Source organism: Marmota marmota, unplaced genomic scaffold, assembly GCF_001458135.2.
Source record: "Marmota marmota marmota unplaced genomic scaffold, marMar, whole genome shotgun sequence".
NCBI classification, from domain to species: domain Eukaryota; kingdom Metazoa; phylum Chordata; class Mammalia; order Rodentia; family Sciuridae; genus Marmota; species Marmota marmota.
The window spans coordinates 56,702,529-56,715,136 of NW_025999900.1; the positions used below are offsets into that span (position 1 = coordinate 56,702,529).

Here is a 12,608-nt window from a genome sequence, read left to right on the forward strand (position 1 = left end):
GGTGTGGGGGGGAGGGCAGTGAGCATGGGGGAGCAAGCCATAGGGCAGATGCATTCTTCCAGGGCTTAGCCCCAGCAACCTACTTCCTCCAGCTGTGCCTCACCTGTCTACAGTTACAACCTTCCAGTCAATTTAAACTAGGATAAACTGATTAGGTTACAGCTCTCACAGTCAACTCATTTCACCTCCAAACACTGCTGCATTAACGTAGAAGTTTCTGGGGGACACCTCATATCCAAACCGTAACAGCAGTCTATTCCCATACCTAGTGAGATTGGCCTTCCATATTTAATTGTCACACAAGAAGAAACTAAATAAACAGTGAACCAACTGAATATATTCTCCTGAGAATTTAGAATTGGGCTGGCCTTTGGAAAAAATATATAAAAATTCAACAGAAGTGAGGTAGCTTTAGAAAGCCAGTCTGCAAAGAAAGAAAATACAGATTTACAGAAAATATATATAAGAGAGTCAGGGTGAAAGTATTCCCTGGGTGCTTGAGGATTTTCCATTTCTTATTTCTAATTCCTTCCTATAGTGTGGCTGCAGTTTGTTTATTTATTTTTTGTTTTCACTGGTTATTTTTAGTTATACATGACAGCAGAATCCATTTTGACATAATTATAAAAGCATGGAATATATCTTGTTCTAATTGAGACCCCAATACCTCTCCTTCCCCTTCCCTCTTTCTACCCCCTGTTCCCTTTCCTCTATTGATCATTTAGTGGCTGCAGTTTTGTCTTTGTTTCCATGACTAAAATAAATTCCTTCTTTTTTCCTTACATGAAATTAAGTCAGTTTATATTTCTTGTACCTACTATATTAAAACAATAAACTTTCCACCATTTTAGTCTGTAGGAATATGTCTTATGCTGAAAGTTCTACCAATTTAGTCCTCTAGTACTCAATATTCATAACTCCTAGAATTTCTTTCTTTCTTTCCAGGTATATATAGTAGTATATAATGTTGTACTCCTACATAATGCTTAATAGTAGATTATACAATAAAGCAATACATTATATTATAGCCTATAATATTTTAAGATTAACTTAATTTTTTTAAGCTGTAGATGGACTCAATACCTATATTTTATTTATTTATTTTTATATAATGCTGAAGATCAAATCTAATGCTTTCACATGTGCTAGGCAAAAGCTCTACCACTGAGCTACAACCCCAGCCCCAGGCTGATTTAATTTTGATAAAATTATTTATGCTCAAATTTCTCAATATTATAATTTCTAACTTCTAGAAAATGAGTTTACTTTAAACACTAATATAAGTGTTATGTATGTTAGAAAAATCAATCTATAATAAGATTGCTACATAAAATATAGAAGCACAGTTAAATTTGAATTTCAGATAAAAGAGAAGTTTTAGGGGCTGAGGTTATGGCTCAGTGGTAGAGTGCTTGCCTAGCATTTGTGAGGCACTGGATTCAGTTCTCAGCACAACATATAAATAAATTAAATAAAGGTCCATTGACAACTAAAAATATATATGTGTGTGTGCATATGTATATGAATATGTGCATATATATGAATATATATATAATATATATATAAAGTTTTAGTATGTCCCAGATGCTACATGGGTCATTTACTATATAAGATAATGAATGATTTTTAAAATATATTTTTAAAAATTTATTCATTTTTGGTGGTGCTGGGGATTGAACCCAGAACCTTGTGCATACTAGGCAAGAACTCTACCAACTGAGCTACATCCCCTTCCCCCATATCAATTGTTTTTATTTGCTAAATTTGGTAACTCAGATCCATGAGTAAAAGAATTCATTCAGATTACTCTTACCTGTATTTCCTGTGATGTTTCCTCTAGGAATATCAATTAGCCAGAAAACCCGATCACTGTACTTGAATGAAGAAGACAATATTTTACAATGTTAATAATAAAACTTATTTTGGCATATTCTATACTGCATCTCCCCGTTTTTTGGTACTGAGGATTAGGCCCAGTGGTGTTCTACCCCAGCCCTTTTTTATTTTTAAACAATGTCTCATTAAATTGCTAAGGCTGGCTTTGAACTTGAAATCTTCTTGCCTTAGTTCCTCCCACTTCCAGATGGGATTATAGTCATTTACCACCATGCCTGGTCTATACTATCTTTTAAAAAAGAAAATTAAAGAAAAAAATATCTAAAAACATATATCCTTTATCTATCAATTTCACTTAGGGAATTTTCCTACATTATGTTCATATGAATGAAATGACGTGTGATATTATCTTCAATAGTTTTGATATTTTTACATCATTGTTGTTTTAAGATTAGAATTTAATCAGTCACATATGATAATACAGTCACACACTGGAATACCATACAGCAGAGTTCAGGTAGCACAAAGTTGAAGCATATTGTCTTGATAAAGTAGACAGAGATGGAGTTGCAGAGCATTTGGAATGTAAGAGCAAAATGTTGTTTTAATGATGGATGGATAGAGAATTGCAACAGAAATAAAAATACACGTAAATAAACTCAAATGGAAAAATAAGGTTAAAAATATAAGAACTGAAATACAATATTTACTAAACAGATTCAAAAGCAGACTCAAGGTGGAAAGAGAAAAAATAAGTGAACTTAGTAAACCAGTAATTGAAACTACCCAATATTTTTAAAAAGGAACACAGTAGGGACACTATAGATCTATAGATAATATTAACGTACTAAATGTTTAAAAAGTAAAAAAAAAAAAGATTTGAATGTCTTCATTATAAAGAAATGATAAATTTTTGAGGAGATAGTATGTTTAATCTGATCTCAACATTACATAATATATACATACATTGAAAACACCTCATGGCATATACAACTCCATTAAGATCTATAATTTTTTAATATTTATATTTTTATGTATCAGTTAAAATAAAAAAAGAGAAAAGGGAAATGATTAAAGAAAATAAACAGTTTTAGAAACTAGTGGGATAATAACATGTGTTTGAAAATGGGCATAACTGAAATCCTAGAGGAAAAAAGACAGAAAAATAGGCAGAGACTTTTTTTTTTTGAGAAATAATGGCTGGAAGGTTTTGAAATTTTAACTAAGATAGCCCCAATTGGGTAAATAAAAAGAGTAAATCTTAAAAATATCCAGAGAAAAATGATACATTGGAACCAAAGACTATAATAAAATCAACGGATAACTTCTCATTCAGAAACAATGTGTCAGGCAATTAGAATGACATTTTCAGAATGCTGAAAGAAAATTAAGGCAAACCAGAAGGTGTATATGTGACAAAACTATGCTCCAAAAATTCAGGTGACCATTAAAAATTAATTTGAACTCAAAATGAGTTCAGCAAGATTGTAAACTACAAGACAAATATACAAAAAAAATGAACTATTAGGAATAAATTGAACAGTGGTATAAAACTTATATTCTTGAAAACTATAAAACATTATTGAAAGAAATTAAACAAAATACAAACAAATGGAAAGAGATCCTATGTCCATGGTTTGAAAGACTTAATGTTATTAATTTATCTGCAGATTCAATACAATCTTTATCAGGATCCTAGCAGTCTGTTTTGTAGAAATGACAAGCTTATTCTAAAATTCATATGTAATCTCAAAGGAGACCCAGACTAGCAAAAATAATCTTGGAAAAGAAGAACAAAATCAGAGAGCTTATGATTCCTGATTTCAAAACTCAATACAAACTAACAATATCAAGACAGCATGGTGCTAGCATAAAGATAGACACACAAATAAATGCAATAGAATTGAGAATCCATAAATAAATTTTCATATTTATGGTCAACTAATAAAATAATAAGTTGCCAAAATAATTCAATAGGGAAAATATGATAACCTTTTAAACAAACAGTGCTAGGAAAGCTAGACATCTACATGCCAGAGAATGAACACAGATTCCTACCTCACACTGTATAAAAAAATAAACTTAAAATGGATCAAAGACTCAAAGCTAAAAGTTAAAACTATAAAACTCCTGGAAGAAAATAGAGGGGTAAATATTTAGAACCTTGGATCAGACAATGTTTTTCTACCTATGACTCAAAATACACGAGCAATAATAGAAAAAGCAGATAAAATAGACTTGATAAAAAGATAAAAGGAAATAAACTTTCACCATGTTTCACGTATCAAAAGACAAACCATGGAATGGAAGCAAATGATTGCAAATCATGTCTAATGGGGGATCTGTATCTATACACAAAGAATGTCTGCAACCCAACCATAGAAAGACCAATAACCCAATTAAAAGTGGGCAAAGAATATGAGTAGCTACTTCCCCAAAAAAGATACTCAAATGGCCGATAAGCATATGAAATGGTACTCAACATCAGTTGTCATTAGGGAAATACAAATCAAACCATAATGAATTAGCACTTTATACTTACAAAAAAGACAGATTATAACAAGTATTGGTAAGCTTGTGGAGAAGTTGGAATCTAATAAGCAAAAGTGGAATATAAAACAGTACTTCAGAAACAATTTTAGCAGTTTCTCAAAACAGTCAAATATAGAGTTAGCATATGACCCAACAATTTTGTTCCTACTTACTGATCCAAGAGAAATAAAAATGTATTTCTCATGAAAACTTATACATGAATGTTCATAGCAGCTTAGTTCATTAGAGCCCCAAATCAGAAGCAACCCGTGTGGTATCTATACAATAAAATATTACTTGACCATAAAAAAGAATGAGGAGCTGGGGTTGTGGCTCAGTGATAGAGCGCTTGCCTAGCATGTGCGATGCCCTGGGTTCAATCCTCAGCACCACATAAAAATAAATAAATAAAATAAAGGTATAAAAAATTAAAAAATAAAATAAAAAAGAATGAAGTACTAATATATGCCACAACACACATAGACCTCGAACACATTATGCAAACTGAAAGATGCAGTCACAAACACTACATATTATATACATTTGCATGAAATGTTCAGAATAAGCTCATCTATAGAGACAAAGTAGAAGAGTGATTACTTAGGCCATGAGGAGTGGAGGGAGAATGGGGAGTGACTGAGTTGTCTTTTTGGAGTGATGAAAATGTTTGGGGATTATGTAGAAATAGTAGTTGTACAACTATTAATATTATGAAAACCAAATAAATATACTTTAAATAGGTGAATTGTATGGCATGTGAATTATCTCTCAATAAAGTTGTTTCTAAAATGAAGGTGAAATAAAGACATCTTCAGGGGGTTAAAAAACCCCAGAGAATGAATTCATTGTCAGTAGGTCAATACTGTAAAAATTCTAAAAGAAGTTCTTCAAGCTGAAGGAAAATGATAGCAGATGGCAACTTGTATCCACAGAAAAGAATGAAGAGCAAAAGAAATGAAAAATATGTAGGTAAATAGTAAAAATAAATAAGCATTTTCTTCTAATTTCTGTAAATGTTTATCGCTATTTAAAGCAAAACATATAGCATGAAACAAAATAAAAATAAAACATAATTACCAAAGTTAAATTGAAGTGGAAGATGCCATGATATGTACTATTTATGATTCCCAAGCTGGGAGCCAGTCCTCCTGATGTGAATATACTCAGCATTTCCTTTGAAAGGTTTTCATTTTCAGCTTGGAAAAAACACTGGATTATCTTTAGGAAAATAAATAAGTAAGTAAATAAACAAACAAGTAATGACAATTTGATGGAGAGAAGCACATTACATTCATTTAAAAGTGAGGAGAAATCTGTGAAAAGTAATTGCTTCTAAAGACTTCCATCTTTAGTAATTCCCATTTTTAGCTAAAAAATCTATTTTTAAACTTGTGTTTTAAAACATTTATCTTCAGAACTCAGTAATAATATGTGTCATAAGCTTTAATTCATTCTTACTATAATCTTTTCTGCCATAAAAATGGGAAAAAAGTTTTCACACTTAATAAACATAAAATCAAAACTGCAGGCTCTCACATGTAGTGCTGTGGGAAACAAGAAGAGGGCAACTGCACTTGGAGGATGGGAGAACTACCGCAGGCCCAGAGACCAAACTCCAAATCCTGAGCTCCACCCACAGCTTCTCACAATATTTATAGTCTATCCAGTGCCATAAAATTTCTACCCTACACGATAGAAGGCCATGAGCATGCAGGGGAGGGGTGTGTGGTAGTGGAGGTTCTAGCGAGAAGTGTTTTTAAGGGGGAAACTGTCGATAAATCTCTAGCCTTGTTTCTTTCTTTGCTATTGTTGTTATTTATCAGGGCAGCGTTTATTTCTGTTCAGTCAAATGTCCAATAAATGTAATTCAAATATCAATTAGCTAAAGATGTATTTTTATTTTTATGTTTTGGTACTGGGGATTGAACACAGGGGCACTCTACCACTGAACTACCTCCCCAGCCCTTTTTATTTTGTATTTTGAGACAGGGTTTCACTAAGTTGCTTAGGATCTCGCTAAGTTGCCAAGGCTGTCTTTGAACTTTCGATCCTCCTGTCTCAGTCTCCCCAGTTGCTGGGATTCTAGGTGTGCACCACTGCATTTGGCCAACATAAAGACTTACTTTATTATTATTTTTTTTTTTCTGAAGGCTCCAACTGGGTGTTTATACTCAAAAGGGAGTAGTCAGACTCCTAGGGGTAGTTATTTACAATCCAAAAGGTAGGGGCTTTGGTTAATTAGACTTCCTGAGGAAAGGCTGACAGAAAAGGAGGGGAGCTCTTTCCGCAGGCACCAATTTTTCACTATAACATTCTTATAATTTCACTTTACAACCAGGCCTGGTTTTGCCATCACAGTAGTAAATATGGTTTTATTAAAGTCATTTTGCATCAAAATAAAAAAGGAAGCAAATGTAAAAAGCAAAGTTCATCTTATAGCATTTTCATTGACTATTTCCCAGTTTTATAAGGGAATGTGAAAATGCAGCAGTTGTGAATGATGAATTTTACCAAAAAACTTGTATGAGATGGATACTAAGAGCTTTATCTCTGATCCCCTAGTTGTTGAGAACACTTTGGGCAAGTTCTCTATTTGAATTTTAGTTTCCCTATCTAAAAAATGGGCAAACGTATTTATTTCAAAAATGTCTACTAAGCCCCAACTATGAGGGCGGTGTTACTGGGAATAATAGAAGTGAAACAAAACCTGAAACACAAAAATTCCTGTTATCATGGAATTTACATGTTAATGGGTATTAGCAGGGAGACAAACTGGATGGATGGAGTGATGGGTGAAGTAGTAGAAGGATGGAGGGGTGGGGACAAGTCAAATAAAGAACCAATTATAAGAATGAAGTAGGGAAGGGAGCTTGGGAGTGCAGGAGGGAAGTGTGATTTTTTTTTTTTTTTCTAACAGAGTCATCAGGGGCAAGAACAGTAGCATTTTCTCACCTCAAGGAAAATCAAATGTGAAGACCAAATTTCATAATGAACATTAAACACTTTGAAAAATGCCTGATACATATAAATACTTTATAAACATATAAACACTTTTTTGGTTAATTAGACTTCCTGAGGAAAGGCTTTATAAATGTTAGCTATCATTTCTAATAATGCCATTAGTAGAACTACTACGCCCAACTATTCAAAAAGTATGTTGTATTTCTTTAAGGAAAAAAAAAGGCTGTCAAGAAAAAAAAAAAAGTCAGAAAGGTTAGATAACCTGCTCCAAGGGCACACAGACCACAACCCAGCTTTGTAAATTTGTCTTCCTCTAATGCCCAAACCTTTTCCATAATATATAATCACAAATAAGAAAGACACTTTTGACTCAAAGGGCATGCACTTCACAAGAATCTTAAGTATAAAACTTAAATATAAATTTGGCATGTCAAGAAGAACTGTGGTCTAATTTAAAGCAGACTTAGGGATAAATGTATTTGTGTTTATAGAATGCTTTTCTTCATCTTTATTGTATTTATCATAGATTTTTAGACAATCTATGCATTTTTAAAAATAATTTGCTTTTGTTAGTATTTATTTGCCGCATAGATTTCTTAATACTATGCTTTATTTTATTTTGTTGTTTCTTTCTTTTTTTTTTAAATCCCCATTATTTGAGTCAAAGGATCATCTTATCCCTTACCCAAAGTGACAACTACAATGTGGTATTTGTTATACAAGGAAAAGTTTCTTTCCCAGGGTCATGTGAGGGAATTTTCTTTCTCTAACAGGCCACCTTTGTCAAACTTCAAAAGAATAAATCAGCTCCATAAAAAATAAAGATTGTTACAGCTGATCTTAAAATTAAGAAGGGAGGGAAGAAGCATTATTTAAAAATAACAACAACCATCACCAAACAGAACCACCCAGGATGCACAATGATTGAGTGAAAATTTTACCAGATCCAATTGGACATGGAATTTAAAGGATAGAAACAATTATATAGTATTTCTGTTTCTCAAGTAGAGGGTGTTTGAAGAGTACTGCTATTGGTTTTACACATGGACTTAAAAGGAATACGAAGGGTTATAATACAGGCTATTAGTGGTCTTTACCAAGTTTTCTGTGGAAAGAAACAACTTGATTATTTCATTCTCTTTGGGGTATCCTTGGCTAGAACAAGCAAAACGTCTCTCTGTATCACCTAAATAAAAGAAAAATCATGTATTTTAGCTTACGAAAGAATTTCCATGAAAAGTTTTTTTTTTCAAACTGACAAAGTGGAATATTTTAAGAACTTACAATTTTTCTTACTAAGATTATAATTGTATATTTTAAATTCACTTTTCTCTAGAAAAAGCCCAAATCTTCCACTTTTTTTTTTCTTTTCAAAATTATCAGATCAGGGCTGATAAAATGGAAGGTTTGGCTGAAGTGCCAAGATAGAATATATCAGAAGCTTGACCATGATGCAAAATTTTGGGGGGCAGTCAAAAGCTAGTTCTTGACTTTTTGGCCCCTTATCCTTGGGAGGATATAAAAGGGTCAGGAATTAGAGCCTGGAGAGACAGTTGTGTTGTGTCAGAGAATTACTACATGCAGGTGTTGGATGGAGGACCCTTCTTCTTACTTTGAGTCTGGGGAAAGATGCATTCACAGATACACTAAAAAAATTAAGATATAGCCCTGCCATTTAGGCCATAAATTCACAGTCTGCTTAGAAAAAGGACAGAGATAATTTGGTAGAGAGGACAGGAGATGGTTTGGTGAGAAGGAGATGGTTAGTTGGGAGTTTTGTACAACCACAATTTGCTGGGGCAAAAGATAAGTGAATGTTTCCTATTGGCCACTCATCACAAAGTACCACAAATATGGCTTAAAATACATCTAGGGGCCATAATGTTAAACAGTTTTCAAAAACTTTCAGCTCATACATTCCTTCACTTTGCCCATTCTTGACTGTGTTACCAGACCCATTTCTTTAAAGCTAAAATTTGGTCTCTATAGTCTAAATCACTCCTCTGATTTTAAATCTTCATGAATACTCTATTACCTAATGTATAAACTCCTCATGTGGAATAAAGATAGGCAGAAGGAAACTAATTCCTTTGAATACCTTACTTGAGCCAGCCACCACAGTTACATGTTGTGTTATGACATTCCTTCAATACTTTGCACAACCTACATCACTGTCTCCTCTTTGACAAAGAGGAACTTGAAGAATGATTTCAAGGGTCATAAATCTAACAAACAGCAAGTCACACTGGAAGCAAGGTGTTTCTGCCTCTAAGGGTCACCCTCTATTCTGCTAGACATTCGTTCAACAGCCAAGCCCCTTTTCTGACTCTCTTGTACAAAATCTATCCCCTAGTTCCTCTTAAATGCTCATGGGATTCTCTGCCTCAGATTTTTAACTCATTTTGAGGTCTGGTGCAAATAGAAATTTTTCTAACACTTGCCTCAGTGAAATTAATCAATTGTTCCTCTGTACTTTTGTATTATTTTGTAAATTATGTGGTTGGATCAAAAGGCTCCTTTGAGCTTGGGTGGTAAAAGAGGAGGCAGGAGAGATTATAATGAGAGACAGATGCAATTCCCAAGTGCTATACCTTTGCCTAGAAATTCTCAGGTTATAAATTCTAGATTCTGTTTTAATAATAAGATGCAAGAAATAATTATGTTGTGTGAGCCTCTAAAGGAAAGATGTGTCAGTGACATTTTAAACATGTGACTTCTTTAACATAAATCATGACCCTAAGGGAAACCATATAAGTGCAATCACTGAGGGGATATCTGCTGCGTATAGAATAAGTGATCCACTTGGGGACAAATTTAAAGAAACATGGCCATTTATGAAATTAATTCATTGCTCTATTCACAGTTACATTTATAGCAATGAAGTTGAAAAACGTCATTTGAAGCAGCAAAACGTCACCCATCTCTCTCCACCAATCCATTTACATATTGCTGCTGTAGAGCATAAGAAAATGCTGCCTCCAACATAAGCCACTTTGGCATATTGGTTATTTCATGCTGAAGACAATTGAGAAACAATGAGCCCTGCTTTGTACCTAAAACTAGGACATAAATTTACCAGGAGTAATGTGCCTACCTGTACATTTCCTACCACTGAGATGAGTCTATGCAAACAAACTTAACTAAAGTCATTATCTTCTATTATTTCCCCCTATATTTCCCAGTAACTTCCCACATTACCACCCCAGTCCAAACCTTTTTTTTCTTTGTCTTGTCATATCTCTCGAATTTATTGTTCTTTGTTGAACTGGTATATAGGCCCCTGGGTCTAACTCCTTCTTTAGGTTCTCACTTCTTTCTATGAAGTCCTCCATACCATATAAAGAAGATTAACAGAATCAAAATTTGTATGCTTTTTCTCCTGTTAATCTGTCTTTTGCTAGTTCAACTCATAGACCCCAGTCACAGAACCTTACAGGGTAGAGAAAATCTTTCCCCCTCTATGCTGACTAATATCTAAACTATAGCTATGGTATGCCATATCTCCAATCCAGTAATCTTAAATAGCTTCCCAATGATTGCAGATTAAAGCCCAAATTCCTTAGCCTGGCATTGAGCACCTCTATGATGAATGCCAGCCATTGTCTTTCCAGAATAGTTTACTTCTATCCCTCTTTCTAGTCAAATGGAAGTATTTACTGCTTCCTCCCCATATAATGGGACTTCCTACCTTTATAACATTGTTTACCACATACTCTCATGTTTTTGGAGAATACTCTTCCCCATAGGTTTATATCAAATATTACCCATTTTAAGGACATTGATAGATTTCCCTCTTTTGTACAAAGTCTTCCTTGACAACCCCCTTTCCCACAGCTGAAAATAACCACTTCCTTCTCTGAAATATCTCTGTGGTTGTTCCATCTTGGGTCACATGCATGTATGTTCTATTCTCTAGCGCATTATGGGAATTCAAACTGGGGTCATCCCAGAACTCTTTTAGTTCTGCAACACATCTGTGAATAGGAGAAAATCTGAATCCTTCTATCCATCCATTTAGTCAACAATGGCCTATGGAGCACCTCTTACATTCCAGGACCTATAGCAGGATGTTGCAGAGAATTAAAAAATATTGCACAAATTAAAGTAGATTTATCTTATTTCTTCTTGTTCTTTTACAAAGTTTTTCTGCCATAAAAGTCCTGTTAATTAAGTCAATCTGTGTATTATCTTCAGAAAATTCTCCTCAATATCAGTATAGTATCCAGTTAACTCAGTGTATAATTCATATTACCTACAACCATTCATGGAGAAAAGAATTTTAAAATGTTTGAGTAGCTAAAATTTTACAAATGTAAAATTCTCTTTAAATGTTAAATATTCTATGACTTATAAATGATGAAATACTATAGTAAGAGATAAATCTTCATGTACACAATTTAGTAAAATAGTTCACAACGATGTTATTAGAAACATCTAGACCACAGTAACATAGAGAATGCCTGGAAACAATTGGAAGATCAGGTAAAGAGGAAATACTAAAAGAAAAACATTTTAATTACAAATGGGGAAGGGATATAAATGAGAACTTCTCAGAAGGAGATAAAAGATAATAGAATCTGTCACTTACCTTTATTGTATACTATTCCTGATGAAAATTCAAACATGTTCAGAAGCAAAATTATAACATATATAAGTGACAATTCCATCTGTTGGAATAAATAATAATTATTTTAAATTCAGTTCCTCTGAAAATGTTTGAGTTCTTTTTGAAATAAAGAACTATAAAGTAGTAAAGGAATCATCTCTTTAAGTTAAAAATATTTCTCATAATGTGACAACAGCAAAGAGAGCCTGGGGTATAGCTTGGTTGTAGAGAGCTTGTCTATCATGAGCAAACCCCTGGATTGGATCCCCAGCACTTCAAAACAAAACAAAAATAACAGACAGTATAACAGTTAACTAAACTCTAAATTCATTCCATGATTGCTATTAAAGATATTGCAAACTAGAAAAAGAGATATGGCCCAGGTTCTTCTTCTATATAGATAACTGTGGGATAAAATAGCTGTTACTTAATGTAATATTTTGATTGTATTACTTTTGGGTGAGGCAGTCTAGATGGTCCTGAGCATCACTGTTAATTCTTGTTGAGAATACTAAAAATGAATGGTCTAGACCACTCTTTTTCCATGCCCTTTCTCAGGATCGTATTTGCAGGAAATAGACTTGCTGGGTGGGGTAAGGCACCCCTGGACCACAGCAGGCTTGTCTCCATGATGAATATCCTAATTCCAGTGTTCCTCTCCAGCAGTGCACCT

At 33.6% G+C, this 12,608-nt stretch overlaps 1 protein-coding gene and 1 non-coding gene across 2 annotated transcripts in view; both read right to left on the bottom strand.

Annotated features, from left to right (window-relative positions):
* The window catches only part of Catsperb (cation channel sperm associated auxiliary subunit beta), a 108,009-nt gene extending 96,013 nt beyond the window's left edge, over positions 1 to 11,996 (bottom strand). The window contains exons 1-4 of the mRNA XM_015488451.1: positions 11,918 to 11,996; positions 8,427 to 8,515; positions 5,446 to 5,586; positions 1,814 to 1,874 (exon numbers count right to left, since the gene is read on the bottom strand). Of these exons, the coding sequence (XP_015343937.1) occupies positions 1,814 to 1,874; positions 5,446 to 5,586; positions 8,427 to 8,515; positions 11,918 to 11,996 (370 nt within the window). The remainder of the gene's footprint in view (positions 1 to 1,813; positions 1,875 to 5,445; positions 5,587 to 8,426; positions 8,516 to 11,917) is intronic.
* On the bottom strand, positions 1,659 to 1,731 carry Trnat-agu. Its single transcript has one exon. It is a non-coding gene; the product is annotated as a tRNA-Thr (tRNA).
* Positions 11,997 to 12,608: the final 612 nt, after the last annotated feature.